The sequence below is a fragment of the Vigna umbellata genome, chromosome 1 (assembly GCF_029865625.1).
Source record: "Vigna umbellata cultivar VRB3 chromosome 1, Vumbellata_1.0, whole genome shotgun sequence".
In the NCBI taxonomy this organism is placed as follows: domain Eukaryota; kingdom Viridiplantae; phylum Streptophyta; class Magnoliopsida; order Fabales; family Fabaceae; genus Vigna; species Vigna umbellata.
The window spans coordinates 30,774,993-30,794,122 of NC_142165.1; the positions used below are offsets into that span (position 1 = coordinate 30,774,993).

The window sequence follows — 19,130 nt, forward strand, 5'->3', positions numbered from 1 at the left end:
TCTCGTCTCGTCTCGCCTCGCCGCACCGTCGCCGCACCGTCGCCGCACCATCCTGGGGATGCAGAGGGAGAAGCCATCTGGTGAGAGAATGATGGAGTTGAGGGAGAGGGGACTGGAGAATGAGAGCCGCAGTGGAGTTGAGGGAGAGGGGACTGGAGAATGGAAGCCGCAGCGTCCTGGGGATGCAGAGGGAGAGGGGGCTGGAGAATGGGAGGGGTTGCAGGAGAATGGGAGGGGTTGCAGGGAAAGTGAAACGTGGGAAATGAAACATCATAATGAAACATGCAGGAGTTAGGGTAATTTTTTAATGCACCGGTTCACTCTCCACCGAGGCATATAGTCCTAAAAAAATATTAAATAGCTATATGCCTCGGTTCCCGCCTAAACCGAGGCATAAATATGGATTTGCACCGGTTCTTACTGAACCGAAACCATAGATTCTCTGCAGATTTCAAAATTCAGATGTGTCAGACAACTTTTAGGCATCGGTTTTGCTATGAACCGAGGTAATATTACTTATATGTTTCGGGTTCCCTTGAACCGAGGCATTTAAGTTCACCTAAATTACAAAAATGCCACCGCGTTTTGATTGACTTCGGTTTTTCCTAAACCGATACCTATACCGCGAGTTAAAAAGCAATTTTTTTACTAGTGGTAAGACCAAGTATCGTTTTCCCAAAGGACTCACGGCCTAGTTAGGTATATGATTTGTTGATTATTTGAGACTTGTAAATAATATATTGTAGGTTTAAATGCAAAAGACAGTAATTAAACATGTATGCATCAATTTTGATCAATGGAAAAGAGGAAAACAAACACTTTAATGAATTAAATGGATGAGTATGTTGTTGGGGTTATCAATTTCATCTTGTTCACTCTCATATACTTTAGGAATTCATCATTCTTTTCATCAATTGCTAATGCCACTCTCTAAATCACCTTGCTAGAAGGCCTATCCTTAATTACGAGTTCATACAATTCCTAGCATTCCTAGTAATTAGTTCTGAAGTGCAGGAGCTTAAAGGCAACCAATATGCTATTGGGAGAAATTTTCCGGATCTAGATTTCTCCGTACGTTCCCATATCGACAAAATCAATAATCATGGCAATGAATGAGTTAAACAAAGCAAGCATTAAGCAAAGAGGAAAATCCCTAACTAAAGATGAAAGAAAGCATGTATCTTAATATAAGATGTTAAAACACAAATTCCATATATGAGAGTTTTACAAGAGTACATTGATTCCCCAACAGCAATACAAGGTTTAGTTCACCATATTCATGGTGAAACTAGATGAACAATAATGAATGAAAGAAAGATAGAACCCTAGAAAGATAAGAAGAGAGTCGTCACCATCTCCCAATCTACCCCCAAGGGGTGAAAAGTGTGTTTCTGCTTCCTCCCAGCCAAAGATACAAATCCTAGGACGTGCAAGTCCTTAAATAGGGCATAAAAATAACATAAAACAAGTCCAAGCCCATAAAAATCAAAGAAAACCGGTCTAAGCCCACTTAGAATGGCGCTCAGCGGTATTTTACCGCTGAGTGGTAATAGCGCATGATCCATTTTGCCCCCAACTGCTGTTTTTGCCTCTCAGCGGTGATTTTGGCACCCGAAAAGTGCCCCTCAGCGGTATTTTACCGCTCAGCGGAACTTTTTCTGTATTCTGGTTGACTTTTCAGCATTCTGGTTGACTAGTTGACTTTTCTGGTTGACTGGTTGACTGATTGACTTTTCTGGTTTCTGGTTGACTTTTCAGCATTCCAATCATTCGGTACTTCAATTCTTCTTTCAAATCATTCAATTAGCCTACAAAATCAAGGGAATCTTGCACAAAACCATTAAATTCACTTTTAACTCTCTTATTCACAAAACTAAAGAAAAAAATATGAGTTCAAGCTAGTTTCTAAGTCTTAAAGGTTGGTTTTGGTATCAATTTTAAACATAAAAATAACGGTTTTTCAACTGTTATCATATATCTCATCTTAGAGTCTTTGGAAGCATAGCTCATGTGCATGTACCACATGAGAATCGAAGTAAGCTTGACGACAAAAGTGAAAAATACATCTTCATTGGTTACGACGCCAACTCCAAAGGGTACAAACTCTACAATCCTAGTACAAGTCATCAATCGAAATGTAGTGTTTGATGAAGAAGGAGAATGGGATTGGTCGACAAACTGTGAGGACCATACCTTTTTCCCGTGCGTTGAATAAGATGAAGTGGAACAACAACAACAATCGGAAGAGGCGTTTGCTACTCCACCCACTTCACCAAATATAACCATTCAAGATGATGAAAGCTCAAGTGAAAGAATTCCACGTTTTCGAAGTCTCCAAGAAATTTATGAGGTAACTGAAAATCTAGACAACGTTACCTTATTCTGTCTATTTGCAGACTGTGAGCCCATGAACTTCCAAGAAGCAATTGAAAAGAAGAGTTGGAGAAATGCAATGGATGAAGAGATCAAGGCAATAAAGAAGAATGATACTTGGGAGCTAGTCTCGCTTCCAAAAGGGCACAAAGCAATTGGTGTCAAGTGGGTTTACAAAGCAAAGAAGGACTCCAAAGGAGAAGTTCAGAGATACAAAGCAAGATTGGTGGCGAAGGGCTACAGTCAAAGGGCTGGCATCGACTATGACGAGGTATTTGCTCCAGTTGCTCAACTAGAAACTGTAAGACTTATTATATCATTAGCAGCTCAAAATAATTGGAAGATACATCAAATGGATGTCAAATTCGCCTTCTTAAATGGAGTTCTTGAAGAAGAAGTCTACATTGAGCAGCCACAAGGATATGAAGTCAAAGGTAAAGAAGATAAAGTCTTGAAATTAAAGAAGGCTCTTTATGGGTTGAAACAAGCCCCGAGAGCTTGGAATGTTCGGATTGACAAGTACTTCAAAGAAGCGAATTTCATCAAGTGTCCATATGAGCATGCACTCTGTATCAAAGCTCAAGGTAAAGATATCTTGATTGTATGCTTGTATGTCGATGACTTGATTTTTACCGGGAACAATCCAAGCATGTTTGAGGAATTCAAGAAGGATATGACAATGGAATTTGAAATGACCGACATGGGGCTTATGTCATATTATCTCGGAATTGAAGTAAAACAAGGAAACAAAGGAATTTTTATTACTCAAAAAAGCTATGCCAAAGACCTCCTCAAGAAGTTCAAGATGGATGATGCTAATCCGGTTGGTACTCCTATGGAATGCAGCATCAAGTTGAGTAAGGATGAAGAGGGAGAAAAAGTGGATCCAACCCTCTATAAAAGTCTTATTGAAAGTTTGCGCTATTTAATTTATACAAGACCAGACATTCTCTATGCCGTTGGAGTCGTGAGTCGGTACATGGAAGCTCCAACAACTACTCACTTCAAGTCTGCGAAGAGGATTCTTCGATATATCCAAGGTACAACAAGCTATGGCCTATACTACTCCATTTTTAAAGATTACAAGCTTGTTGGATATAGCGATAGCGATTGGAGTGGAGATATGATGACCGAAAGAGCACAAGTAGATTTGTGTTCTACATGGGAGACACAGCCTTTACTTGGATGTCCAAGAAGCAACCTATTGTCACTTTGTCTACATGTGAAGCAGAGTATGTAGCTGCAACTTCATGTGTTTGCCATGCTGGCTACGAACCTATTGAAGGAGTTAAGCTTGCCACAAGTGGAGCCAACAAAGATTTTCGTGAACAACAAGTCGGCAATAACATTAGCAAAAAATCTAGTCTTCCATGATCGAAGTAAGCACATCCACATCCGTTACCATTACATTAGAGAATGCATCAACAACAAGGATGTGCAAATGGAATATGTGAAGACACATGATCAGGTAGCAGATATCTTCACCAAACCGCTGAAGAAAGAAGTCTTTATGAAGTTGAGAAGTTTGCTTGGAGTACAAAATCAAGTTTAAGAGGGGGTGTTGGAATATAAATTGATTATGTATGTTGGACCTAAAAGATAAAAGCCCAATATTAACAAAGGCCCAAATACCATTCTAGAAAATCCTATCTAGAAGGATTCTAGAATGTTCTATAAAAATATCTAGAGATGCTTATCCATAAGATGTCTTTAGATAAGTTTAGAATTATAGAAATGTTTTAGAAAGTTCTAGAAAATAAATTATAACGTTGTGGTGGCAAGATCCTAACCATTGGTTAAGGAGGTGCCATTAGTATAAATAGGGGATGGTTGTATCATTTGAAAACAAGCCAAAAAGTTTAGAAGCACTCAATACAAGTTTTTCCTCTTCTCTCAAAATCTTCCAACCTTTCTCAATCTTAAACACTTTCTTCTAGCCTTTAAAGTTTTCTCCCAACATTTAGTAATTGGTTTTTAAATTGAACTATTAATCAGTATAATTGGTTTTCAGTAAAATTAGTTTAAGTTTTTTAAGTACAAAACAATATAGAAAAACGATAGTTTAGAGTTTTTAAGTTAACTGTGCCCAACCCTATATACATATATTTAGGTTTTCATACGTTCGTATGTGAGAACCTAAGCACAAAACATGTTACTTACTGTACTAATTTAACAACGGCAAGATAATTTTGAACCTTCAATCCAAACTCCAACTTGTTCGGCTAAAACAACACTTGCTTCCATGAAGTGAATTTATTAATCTTTTTCGCATCCATTTTCAGCGACACACTACATTAATTCCAAGCACATCAATCACAACAAAAACTAAACGGTGAAAAAGAAGCATACAAGAATTGCATCATGGATGTTGCATAAAATTTATGGTACGTAGGAGTTTGTTGCGTTGATTCAAATCCGAATACGCTCCAAGCAAGTCTTTTTATCGAGTTCATTGTTTTGCTGAAGCAATATGTAATCTCTGTAAGTGATGGCACGATATAGTGCTGGATTATCATCTCCTACAAGCTCTGGTGCAGGATCTACTATGCTGTCAAGATTGGGTCCATGTGCAGTACCAACAGAAATTCTAGTCCCTTTTGTGTTCACGACAGCTCGATGAATAACGCTCTTGTATTTCCCATTCGTTAGTATCTGCCACAAAAATTGCAAACTCATGATTTTCTCAAAGCTGAAGAACATAGAAAGAAAAAGGAAAGGATTTTGTTTTACCTCCATGTGATCTCCAATGTTGATGAGAAAGGAGTTGGGTAAGGGGTTGATGGGAATCCTGGTAAAAATCTAAATTTTTGTAGTGTAATAAAAAAATAATAAAATATAAATAATTAAAAATAAAAAATAAATACCAAATATATAAGATATCTAATAATCTAAAATATCTAACATTTTTTCTCTCGATCATGTAACACAATTTTCATAAGTTTCCGTTCTTTTTTTATTTCCATCAACATTATTCTTTCTCGTTTTCTCCATTTCTCATATTTTTTTGTTTCATATCTCTGTACGTCTTTAATACTACAATTGTTTACCTTTTTCAACTGTGAATGGCAACTATATAATCGTGTTAATTATTGTTATAATATACATATAGGGGTGGGAAAACTGTCCTATAATGTACTGCACTGTAAGGTTTTATAGTTAACTATATACCAGTTTAGAAAAACTGCACTGAACTAAAAAATAGTTCGGAGTAACTGAACTAAGTTCACTTATAGTGCGGTGCGGTTTAGTTAACTATTTTTATACTGCAGTATACTGCTCACGGTCCAGCCAACTCTTTCAAAACATCAAAATTTTCCCTTCCTTTCAAGCTCAGTTCTTTCTCCAATATTGAAGCCTGCTCCTATAGTGTTTCAGCGTTGAGCTTTACTGAGTTCTGTTGCTAACAAAGATGGGGATAGGTGAGATACTTAAAAATTTAACTCAACCAAATACTTAAAAAGGAAATTTAACGAAAAACTAATATTAACAGATAAAGTAAGTATAATGCCAAGGACAAAACGTAGATAGAAATCCCTTAGTGCGTTTGGTGTTCTCTGATCAAAATTAAAGTTTCAATTTAGTAATTGGCATAATATAGGTTTGGGTTAAAGATCAACACAGTTACTGAAGTATTTAAATTTTTTCCTTAAAACACCAATAGTTTCATTTCAATTTACCAATCAAGAAATCAATACAAAGATAACATCTTTTATCTTTTGTCCTTTGATTTTAACAATATTCTGCATAAATGACTTAAACAACAGTTCATGGGATCCAATCCTCGTACAACACAGATATAAAAACAAGGAAGGAGAGAGGGATTTGAATAAAATTTGTTGTTTGCTTCAAAGGTTTAGAGGGAAGGGAAAATGAGGACCTCAAATACCTCCCCTCCAATTAAGAGTACTGTGATAAAAAAAAGAAGCTTTTATTTTTTTCCAGTCCATCTCCTCACTTGAAACTAAACCATAAGTCCAAGGTTCTAAATTGCAACTACAGTCATGGTTTTGTCACAATCCAAGACATTACCGAAAACTAAATAAATAGAACAAATGCGGCCCCATTTATAATTGGAGACCCCAAAAAGCGTTGAAATTGTGGCACAATTGCAGCTGCAAATCATTTTTGAAACCTTGAAAGAGTTTGTAGATCTTTTAAACCTTGAACAAGATTTAAAAAAAAACAGTCCACAACCACAACTGTAGCCGCAATTTCCTGCAATACCAAGAACTCAACAAAAATATTCTCTGCGACCATAATTTAGAACCTTAATCTTCAAAGAGTTCCTTAATCTTAATCCACGAGGGAAAGGAAACAAGGAGAAACAACCTAGGATCACAACAAAAAACCAATTTTTCAACAGCAAACATTAAGGCTGTGTTCGTTTGGTTTGATTTCTCTGTTCACGTGCATTAGCGAGGATTGATTTAGAAGAACAACGTTGTTCTTTTGGGCCGATTTGCGAGGATTTGATCGGATGTAAAAGCGATGATTTGCGAGAATACACTGTTCAAGTCATCTCGCCTTAGGTGTGCGGATTTGCGATGAAATGGCATAGAAAGACTGATATGCCCTGCACGTATTCGGTTACACGGAGGCGTAACCGGTTACAACTTCATGAAGAATTTGCCTTAATGGTGTATTCGGTTACAGGTTCACGTAACCGGTTACAGCTTATTCTAGATGCGTATTGCGTTGCATAGTGGCTTCTCCGTATTCGTACTAAATTATATTACAATTTAATACTACATTTTAAAATACATTCATTTTATTACATTATAACTTTTATAATTTTTAAATATTAATTTTATAAATTATTCATAATTTTTTTCTCTTTATAAACATCTCTACAATTAAATATAACATTACAAAATAACATTTTATAATACTTTTATAACTAGGAACATTTTGGTCATCTTTATTTTCTACCAATTAAACTAATTTTTAAAATCTATCACATCAATCAAATCCTACACTAATTCTCACAAACTTTACTTCCAAATCCACTCTCAATTAACCACAAATCCACTCAAAAAACAACTAAAAAATTACCCTCAAATCCACTCAAATCCATTCAAATCATCTCTCCCAAATCATCTCCCCCAAATACACCCAAAAGAACACACCCTAAGGAAACAACACAAATGGGTCCATACACTCCAACATATCACAACTTACCACACAAACAGCGAAAAAAATAAAAGAACCCCGGTTTCTCCCACTCCACACAAGTAAAACAACAGAGACACCCATCAAAATTCCATCAAAAAAGGTACCACCTTTTCCACTGAAAAGGGAGAGGGACATACCAAAACAAAGAAATGGCAACATTTCATCTTGTGCGGTGCTATACGTAGCAATGCCACAACTCAATTAGAGAGACAACGGCAAAACTTCGACGGCGGCGAGCCTTTGACGGCGACGAACCTTCGACGACGACGAACCTTCAGTGATGGTAGTAGAGTCGACAGTTCGGCGACGGAAGAATCTGGAAAAGCCTTCGGTGAGTCTTCAACGGCGGCAAGGCTTCCATGGCGGCGAACCTTGAACGGCAGCAAGCTTTGAACAGGGCGAGAGTTGAGAAAGCAATGTAGGATGTAAGAGGCGGGGAGAAAATTGTGATAGAGAATGACCTAAACCACAGTTCACAGTTAAGTAGTATAATTGGTTTTTAGTAATTGGTTTTTAAATTGAACTATTAAACAGTATAATTGCTCTTTAGTAAAAATAGTTTAAGTGGTCTTTAGTAAAAATAGTTTAAGTTTTTTAAGTACAAAACAATACAGATAAACAGTCGTTTAGAGTTTTTAAGTGAACTATGCCCAGCCTATATACATATATTTAGGTTTCCATACGTTCGTACGTGAGAACCGTGTCAAGCAAAAAACACGTTACTTACTGTACTAATTTAACAACGGCAAGATCATTTTGAACCTTCAATCCAAACTCCAACCTGTTCGGCTAAAACAACACTTGCTTCCATGAAGTGAATTTATTAATCTTTTTCGCATCCATTTTCAGCGACACACTACATTAATTCCAAGCACATCAATCACAACAAAAACTAAACGGGGAAAAAGAAGCATACAAGATTTGCATCATGGATGCTGCATAAAATTTATGGTACGCAGGAGTTTGTTGCGTTGATTCAAATCCGAATACGCTCCAAGCAAGTCTTTTTATCGAGTTCATTGTTTTGCTGAAGCAGTATGTAATCTCTGTAAGTGATGGCACGATATAGTGCTGGATTATCATCTCCTACAAGCTCTGGTGCAGGATCCACTATGGTGTCAAGATTGGGTCCATGTGCAGTACCAACAGAAATTCTAGTCCCTTTTGTGTTCACGACAGCTCGATGAATAACGCTCTTGTATTTCCCATTCGTTAGTATCTGCCACAAAAATTGCAAACTCATGATTTTCTCAAAGCTGAAGAACATAGAAAGAAAAAGGAAAGGATTTTGTTTTACCTCCATGTGATCTCCAGTGTTGATGAGAAAGGAGTTGGGTAAGGGGTTGATGGGAATCCACTTGCCCTTGTATTGAATTTGAAGCCCTCCAAGGTGGTTTTGCTGCAGAAGAGTGAGAAGGCCATGGTCTGTGTGTGCAGGAAGACCCATAACAAGTTCAGGCTTAGGGCATGGTGGGTAACAGTTGATAACAAGCACTTGGCTCCCCAATTCTACATTCATCCTTTTGTGTATGTAGTTTTCTTCAAGCCCTAAGCTTAGAGATATTCCTTTCAGCAACTCTTCAACCACTTTCTTACCCTTTCTGCTGTATTCCTCAAAAGTTTCCCTGCAAAATTCAAAAGCCAAAAACAATTCATACATACTCAAAATATATATCAACAGTTAATATACCTCTAGATAAAAAAGTAAAAATATAGATTTATAGGTTGTATAATGTATTAAAATCAGCTTAATAGAAATATATATATATATATATATATATATATATATATATATATATATATATATAATAAATGTAGCAAAAATGAAGATGTATATTTATTAGTTGAAATCCAAAAACAATGATTGAAAAGTAAAGTTTTCTTGTAAAAGCTATATTTCGAGTAATTTTCGAATAAACTTGTTATATATTCTTTTCAAAAACTTCAATAATTATTACTCAAAAGGTTAACTTGTTTAGATAATCCTTTTAAACTATTAACTTATTTTTACATGTTTTTTAAAATACTTATTTCAAAATCCTAAATCATTACATCTACCACGTGTATTACAAATTATAGAGCACAATTTAAAGGGTGAGACTTCCTTTCTTTTCATCTTTTCAATAAGATTACCATTCTTTTCGTTTTTATTTCTTTAGAGGTGTACATCTTTCACAACCACTTTATTTTTGTTTTTTCCTTTGGTTGTTTGAATCTATAAATGGAAAATGCTGACCATATAATAGTTAATAAGTTATATATCTTTCAATAATGTAAACTATTCTACAATAATTTCAATTACAAATAGTTATGTGAAATAGATTTCTTTATTTTTTAATTGATTTTCTATATACAAAATATTAGAGGTAAATCAAAATGATTAGTAAAGTGATATTTATCACTAATATATAATGCGTGGATTTGATCCTCTGACAATGACTGCTTTAAATATCACATCAATAATTAGCAAAATAGATGGAGTGCTCATATTACGTGGGTTGGACCATCGCACACATGTTTGTCTCCCATTAGTTTTAAGAATTTATCTTCACCAACAGTAGTGCTGTACTATGTTATGACACTTTGGGAGTGTCTTTTTCATTAGTTTATAAAGTCCGAATTCCAATATACTTCCTTTTCTATCCTTAAATTAAGATTTTTCGACGCAGCAACGCAATATGGCACCAAACTTTTAATATTTTGTTGTTTTTTTACTGTTGGCATTATCACTGAGGTGGGGTTTGTTTCTGCTTCATTTCACAACTTTTTTCATCAAAAGAGAGAATATATTTGGCTTCATGTAGAACAGGATCCTCATTAAGCCAATCTAGATGTGTAAAGATAAATTTGATAAGTGTACCGCGCAAAACTGCCTCAACTACTTTAAAACTTTCTCATGAATCTTTTCTCAACTTGATATTATAAAAATGAAAGAAAGAGAAAAACTTACTAAAATTGATCTAGTGGTGAGAAATTGAGAAATATTTCTTAGTTTGTTACTGTGAATAAAAGAACAAGTATGGCATGAAAATGGAAACCGTGACATTTTTGAAGATGAAATATCTATAAATAACAGCAAAGTTTAGGTTGTTAGAGTGGTTGTGCTTCTTTCGAGACGTTTGCATACTTACTGAGTTAGACCATATCCAAGAAAATTAATATAAGTTTCACTCTACTTTTTTTACCTTTTTTCATTAATTTATATAAAATTAGAGGGTATATAAAAGAGATTTAATTGATTTTTAATTTGTATATTTTAATTAAGTTTTATATTTTTTTAATTTAATTTATTGTTATTTATTTATTTTAGTTAGATTATGTGAGTTATTTGTATGTTGAGATTATGCCATTAATATAAAATAATACTGTGATTAATTTATATTATTTTTTCTTTGAAAATGTACTGATAACAAATCATTTTATTAATATTAGTGACATGGATATAGTTCTGCTAATATGCATAAGTAATGACTTAAGAATTATGGAAGAGCATGATACATTTTTAACGAGAATAACAATAAATGTTACATGTTAGATTAACCATAATATGATTTTTATATTAACTTTACAACCTCACATATAGAAACAACTAAATAAAATGACAAATAAAATCGTGAATCAATGAACAAAACAAACGATAAAAAATTAATTGAAAAATGTAAAAATTTAAATTGTCAATAAACAAAAAGTAATTAATAAAAATTCAATTAAAAAATACTTCAATTCATATATAGAGTGCTAGAAAAAAAAACATTCAAATTTAATGCGTAACATTGTTATAATCCTTTATGAATTAAGTCACAACTTATAAATACCCAATCTTCCTTGTATATCCATTTTCAATATTTAATAAAAATATTAAAACCAAAGAAATTCACATTAAAAAGAAAATAAGTGTATCCGCTCACAAGGACCTGATAATGCTTTTGACTTTACCTAATCTTTAACAACCCACCAAAGAAGATAAACCTCGTCAACATTATTGTAACGACCAAAAAGTGTTACAAACTTTAGAGAAAGGTTTTTTGATATAATTGACAAAAAAAATATCATTTTATATAACTATTATATAATTAAATATGTTATTATTATAATTATTTGAATATAATATTTTATTATTAAATGAGTTATGTTTTATCAGCCCAAAAATGAGCTATTGGGTAGACCGCTGTTTGAAAAAAAAAAAAGTGAGTTATCAACTAATTATTTTCTTCTTTTAAACCAGTGGATAATGTGAGACTAATAATTAATATATTTATAGCAGGTTTCAATATATCTAGTGACATTCACTGTCAATTTTCTTACATTATGCAAACTTTCAACAGATATTTGCAATCCGGATGGGATTTAAGTTATATAAAAGCTAGATCTCACTTTTATGTAGAAAAATAAATATAACTTTTTTTTTAATTCAATCATATTTAATCTGTTTATAAAATAAGAATTGGATCCATTTAATGTAATTTCTACTCAACATATAATTTGTAACAAAATTCTTAAAAGTTGTCGTAAGAAAAGGTGTGTACCTAAGACCAGGAGGCTTAGAAGGAGCATTGAAGTGAGGATGAACAAGACATTTGAGATAGTCTCTCCAGAAAAGTGCCGTGTCGACCATGAGATTGAAGCTTGTTCCATATCTTATTGGATCAAGTATCTTCTCTCCAGCAAACTCCATTTTTTCTTCCTTGCTCATATCAAAGAAGCTCTCACCAACCCTAACCATCTTCTCCCTCAGTGTCTCCGGCACACCGTGATTGATCAACTATATAAACCAGTTCAATGTTAACACCACAACAAAACTTATATATATATATATATATATATGTATTATGTGCATGAATGTCGAAGGAAAAGGAAACTCCAATACGCACGTGGAGAAGTTAAAACATATGCATATATGATGTAAGGTTTGAGGTTAAACATATGAATACCATAAAGAAACCCCAATCACGACATGCATCTCCAAGTTGTTGGATTGCGTTGGAGCGTTCATTGGGATTGGAAGAGGTGAGTTGGAGAAAATCAATGGTTGGAATGTTCTCTGTCTCATAATTCAACATGAAATCTTCAGGGGTTTTATGGCAAATGTAGTTGGAGGGAACAGAGTTCATGGTACTCGATTCAACTAATTCTTTAACACTAAACATCGTTAATTTCTCCTCCAACTGATTCTGCTCTTTCTGGCTTTAGTTGACAGAATGCAGTACTTTTAGTAAAACCTGCTACTTCGTATGCTGTGTAGTTATGTAAATTTTGGTATGCAGGGCTTTATATAGCCAACGAAAAGGAATTTTATATTATTTATAGAAATATGGATTCATTTATGGTATAGAATAACTTTAGTGCTTAATTATTAAGTCGTAAGTGGCATGGTCTACCATATAAATTTTTCAACACCAGTAATAATTTCAAAGATTGAATTTATGTGAAATAAATGATAGATCATTGCACGAAAAATGTGACCTGCGCAGGTTTTTCTTTTGGTTGGCATGCGAGGTAGCGATGTGGGAAAGAAAACATTGTGAGCCAAGCAAAGGAAAAAGACATTGCGTATCCATTTTAAGTGATAGAAACAACTGTTTTTCCTCTCTAAGGGGGAAAAAACGTGGAATAACTCTTTTTGCACGTGAGGTGGTCCAACTAACAAAATTGATATTTGAAAGTTACAAATAAAAAACCAACCAATTAAAAACTGAATATATTAATTAAAATATTAATATATATTATTAAGACAGGAGTTATAAAGTATAGTTTAGTGGTAAAAATTAAAAAAGAGGGAAAGAGAGGCTCAAAATAATATATATATATATATATATATATATATATATATATATATATATATATATATATATATATATTAGCACTTTCCTTTTGTTTTTTTTAACGTGTAAAAATAGGAAAACGTGTGTAAAACACTTACTTCTAAAAGGATTTCTATATAATCTTCGATATCATAGATTGTTGTAATAAACAGGTGGAAAGTGTTTCTTTCATTGTGAATAAAGAGGGTGATAATTTTCTAAACTGAATATATAAATAAACTATTTTTAATCAGTTAATGCAATGATTGATATAAAATGTATTTTCTGTTAATGATATAATCAATTCAGAAATACTTTTCAATAACATGTTTGCTTTATTGATAATGAACTTGTGAATGAGGAAAAACATGCATTCAGTGTGTTTGAATAATGATTTCTTTTTCATATACAATTTATTAATAACTTTTTCATAGTATAATAATAATAATAATATTATATTGTTATTATTATATTGTATCTTGACATATGTATATAACTAAGATTATATTGTTAACTAATCATGATATGATAGATCAAGAAAATATAAATTAAAAATGGATGTTTGCTACTCGATTATTAAAAGAATACGAGGATTGAGTGAAAGAGTTTCATATAGATTTTCAATTGAGTATGCAAACCTAGTAAAATTATTGTTGTTGTTTGAAGTGTTGTCATTCAAAGGTAGTGAACTCAAATGAGTTAGAAGAGCATTTAGTATCGAACGAAATTGATAAAGGTTATTCATGTTACACCAAACATGGTGAAAATAGAAAAAATCATATAGATCATGATTTTTATGATAGTAAAAGTTATACACTAAAAGAGACTCACACAACAACATATTAGTTAGACCAAGTTTAGGAGATTGCAAACGTTATCGAAGAGGATATGCAAGATTGTCCTTAGATGTTTAATAGGTTGACAACGGATGCAAAGACAACATTGTATAATGGTTGTACTAATTTCACAAGACTATCAGCAGTGTAAAAATTATTCAATTTGAAAGAAGGAAATAAATGGTCTCATAAAAGCTTTACTAAATTACTATCACTTATAAAAGATATGCTACCAGAAGAAAATTTGCTTCCTAGTCAAATATATATGGCTAGAAAAATGTTAAGCTCTACTGGGATAAGCTACAAGAAGATTCATGCTTGTCCAAATGATATCATTCTTTTTCAAAATGAATATGCACCATTAGATAAATGTCCCAAATGTATGACATTGCGCTATAAGAAAAATTTAGTGTCGATTAAAGTGGTATGGTATTTTCCTATAACACCAAAATTTAGGTACTTGTATCATAATGAATAAGATGCTAAAAACTTAAGATGAAATATAGAGGAAAGAATATGTAATGAAAAACTTTGACACCCTACAAATTCTCCCTAATGGGCAAAAGTTAACCATGAATACCTTAATTCTGGGAAAGAACCACGAAACCTATGTCTTGCTTTGTATACTAATGGAATAAACACTAATGCAGTCAAGGGAAACGACAACGGTTATTTTCGTCCATAGGTAGCGGTTCCTGAACCGAGGCATATACAGGCAAGGCAAAAAGGAGTAGGATTTTGTCTCGGTTCACCGGTAACCGATGCAGTAGGGTATTTTCTTTTTTTATTGTATTTTTTTCGAAGGACTTTTCGCCTCGGTTCCTACTTTACCGAGGCAGTATCTCCCCAATATAAATTAAGATCATGCAGCAGTTTCTGCTTGCAAATCTTTCAATTCCCACTAGTGCACTCAAGGGATATGGCCTCGGTTATTCTCGGTTATAGACACCGGTTTCGTAACCGAGGCATATACAGGAGAGGTAAAAAGTTTACCTCTTTTTGCCTCGGTTATGACCCGAGTCGAAAAACGATAGGATTTTGCCTCGGTTTCTGCTGAACCGAGTCAATATCTTGGATTCTACTGCCTCATTTGAGACCTGAACCGAGGCAGTATAGTGGTTTTCGATTTTCCAATGTTCCATTAACAGATCACCTTCCATTAACCGATGACCTTCCATTAACCGATGACCTTCCATCACATTAACTTATTATCATTTTCTCTGTTGCATCTTTTAATCTCAAACTCAATGAAACCACAACCAGAAAAAGAGAGCAAAATCTCACAACCAGAGAGGAAAATATCCAGAGAGGCTAAAATCATATTCAGATTCTTTCATAAATATAACAGAATCATACAACACAAAAAAGAAAAAGATCCTTAAGCCCGTGCTCTGCTCCTTCTTCACCTGCGTAAAATGGAGCCAACAACGGCGACTTTGTTGAGCAACGGCGGTCCGACGACTGGCCTCGGCTCCAACGTGAGGTTGCGAACGGCACTTCCCCAGACGCGAATCCGCGAAGAGGCATCAGCTTTGGAGACGTTGCGGGTGAGCTTCTAGATCTTGTTGTGGATGGAGGAGGGGTCTTTAGGGGTGGAAGCCGAGCCATCGGATCTGTAGATCTGAGATTTTTCACCGCCAAAAGCCACCGCCAACAGCAACCGCCAACAGCAATCGCCAACAGCCACCGCCAACAGCCACCGCTTCACTCCAAAGACGGGGCCGCTTGCACAGGCGAGGTGGTGGTGGCTCCTTGTAGCGGCGGGGCCGCTTGCTTTTCGCTCCATAGACGCAATGGCAGGTGAGGTGGAAGCTGCACTCGAGCCGTCGCCCAGGACGAGGTGGTGGTGGCTCCCGACAGTGGCGAGGTAGTGGCGGGGCAACGGCGGGGCAACGGAGGGGTAGCGGCAGCGACACTTACAACAGCAAAAGCGAGATTGGAACGAGAGAGAAGGGAGATTAGAACGAGAGAGAAGCGAGAAAAATAAAAGGAAATTGAGAGAGCTTCTAGGGAACGAGAGAGAAGCGAGAAAAATAAAAGGAAAAAGAGAGAGCTGCTAGGTTTTCTCGAAGTGCTTCAGTCCAAGCCCAAGCCTTATATGCCTCGGTCCATCTGGTAACCGAGGCAGTAACTTTTTCACCTGAGGTATATACCTCGGTCCATTCTGCCAACCGAGTCAGTATGCCTTTTAGACACCGGTTGTTTAGCAACCGAGGCATATAATGATTTGAAAATTACAGCCCTGCCACCGCGTCTGATACGCTTCGGTTCCGAAAAAACCGAAGCATAATGTACGAGTTAAAAATGCAATTTTTTACTAGTATCCAGCACACTCCGAAAGTCGGTTCAACATCTTATTTCAATTCCAGGACACTCATTAACCTCACATTCAATGAGTCACCTAATCACTAAATTATAAAATTTTAACATGCTCATTTCAATCATCAATTTAAGAGTCAAAATTGAAACACGGTGTCTACTTAGTGTCAACTGAAGCAAAAGATACAAAATAATAAAACTCGAAATATAGAACCTATCCTTTTTTGAAAAGTTACCGTCAAGAATCACCATAAAACTGCCTAACATTTAATAAAACCCATGTACTTAGATGATGTCGATCTTGTTTGCCACATCCAATGCATCGTAATCAAGGGTCAACCTGACATAAGCCTTCTTGACGCCATCAGGCCTGCAACAGAGTTGAAATTCAGAAATTGCAGCCGAAATTCCTTATATGGTGAACTAAAGCTAAACACTTTCCCACAAGTGCACTATAAATGGGCATCTCAAACACATAAAGAATACTCAATCCTACACTCTCAATTCAAAGAATTCCCTACTTTACTAGCAATACAAATTGAACAGGTACAAATATTCCACAATCCACAAATGAAATTATTAATTCAATAATGTTACCACTGCACCAAACTGGTAACAACGCCCAAACCTGTAATTAAAACATAAAACAGAGAACAGGAACGACACATGATAGTTGCTTAAGGGCAGAAAAGAGGCCTAACTACAAACAGGACTAGGAATTATATTTGCCATAATGTATTGAAATAAAAGTGTTTTTGAAAGGTAGTAAAACAACCCAGCATGCTATGCCACTAGTTGAATAAAAAATTCACTACACTATCAAATTCATTAGCAATAGCAAGTCATCAAACTCTTACTATCAAAACCAATTAATCATTGCATAGATGCTTACCTGATCAAGGTGTTAACTTTCTTGGCCTAGATGTCATACATTTTCTTCACTGCATCCTTGATCTTCTTCTTGTCTGCATGTAGGTCGAAGATGAAAACCAAAGTGTTGTTGTCCTCAATCTTTTTCATAGCAGACCCAGTAGTAAGAGGGAACTTCAGGATCTGATAATGATTAAGCTTGTTCCTTGGTGGCGTACTAATGCGAGGGTACTGAGGGTTCCTGTCTTTCTTCAATGTCTTCGGCCTATGGAAAGTTACAGAATTTTGAATCTTCTTCGCCTTCTTCTTAAAGGTAGGTCCAGACTTAACTGCCTTAGTAGTTTTCAAGCCTGTTTCTTTGGATCACCCTTCTTAGAACCATCTTGGATCGTCCTCCTTCATTCGAAGACCCAAAACCCCTCTTCACAAAGACATCACCTCCACTTGTCTCCTTAACCCTTTTAGGTTTCTCCACATTCCCATCCCCCCGTTCATTGGACACCGACAAAGACTAAGGTTGCAGAACAAGCCTTGGTCTCCCTCCACCAGCACCAACACTCTCGCTACCAACGTTGGATTCGCCCTTCTTCTTGTTCTAGTCATTTGAATCAGCACCGCCGCTAGAGCCAAACCCAATAACATTCCTCTTTCTCTCTCTCTCAAACCCTCCATCGTTGGAGGCGAATCGTCGCTCCGACGACACAAAGCTCTTATTCGAAACCCAACACTCCGATTCGTCAACGCGCGACTGCGAATCGAAGAACCCTCCTCTATCCCTCTCCTTCCTCTCAAACCCTCCCGAAGGTTTCTTTGTTGCCGTCCAATTATAAGTCTCGTCAGCGCGAGAAGGGGGAAGCTCGCAATTGGAATCCCTAGCCCCGAAGGAACCGTTTCTCCTAGACACGTCAGAAACCCTAGATGAACCCCAACGGGAATTGGACGGGTCACCCAACTTGGACAGCACTTCGCCGGAGACAATGGAGGCGCCGGTGGTGGACGAACTGTGGCGGCACGGCGGTGGACGCAACGAGCAACCCACGAGAGAAACCAAACTACGAAGTAGAGATTTCTTTGCGCGAGAGAAATGAAGGACGCGAGGACTATGCGTTTGGTGGTGGAGGTCGTAGGGGAAGAAGAAAATTGTGTAAACTCTTTTCAGGTTTCATTAATACTAGTGAAAGAGCTACTACCTCAGTTCAACAAATAATCGAGGCAGTAAGAACACTACTAACACAATTCATATGTTAACCGATGCTTAAAGAGCTAAAAGAAATTCAAAATAACCTATAAGCCTCGGTTAGAAGGCAAACCAAAATAATATCTTATTGTAGAGGGCTTTATGCTTCGGTTTCATAAATAACTGAGGCAATAGACTGCATAGGCTTCGGTTCCCAGTGAACCGAGGCGTATAAGTTCGCCTTAATTACAAAAATGCCACCGCGTTTTAATATACTTCGATTTTGTAAAAATCGAGACTTATTAGGCACGTTAAAAGAATTTTTTTTACTAGTGAAATCTGCATGGTATGCAAAACAACTCAAATAGCACGTAGCCTCTATGGTTATGCACAAAAAGGAAGTTTAAGATGTTCTCAATGTTAATTCTAGGTCAAAAACAGTCAACACTACAAAAAAATGTTATTTTGTGGAGGTTATTTTTCGGAAGTTATAAAAAATTTCCACAAATTGACAAGATTTAGGATTAATTTGTTAGATCCTCTAAATGACAATAATAGTGGGGTTTTAATTTTTTTTAAGAG

At 35.6% G+C, this 19,130-nt stretch overlaps 1 protein-coding gene across 2 annotated transcripts; it reads right to left on the reverse strand.

Annotated features, from left to right (window-relative positions):
* Positions 1–4,767: 4,767 nt before the first annotated feature.
* Positions 4,768–12,796, reverse strand: LOC124828401 (2-oxoglutarate-dependent dioxygenase 19-like). 2 transcript variants are annotated; one of them, XM_088102871.1, is made up of 4 exons: positions 12,477–12,796; positions 12,072–12,307; positions 8,843–9,170; positions 4,768–5,025 (listed from the first exon to the last, which is right to left on the reverse strand). In XM_088102871.1, the coding sequence occupies exons 1-4, from the start codon at positions 12,690–12,692 to the stop codon at positions 4,783–4,785; spliced, it is 1,023 nt and encodes a 340-aa protein (XP_087958997.1). In that variant the 5' UTR covers positions 12,693–12,796; the 3' UTR covers positions 4,768–4,782. The 2 variants fall into 2 exon arrangements, with proteins under 2 accessions (XP_087958997.1, XP_087958996.1); XM_088102870.1 differs by lacking the exon at positions 4,768–5,025 and adding an exon at positions 8,336–8,764.
* Positions 12,797–19,130: the final 6,334 nt, after the last annotated feature.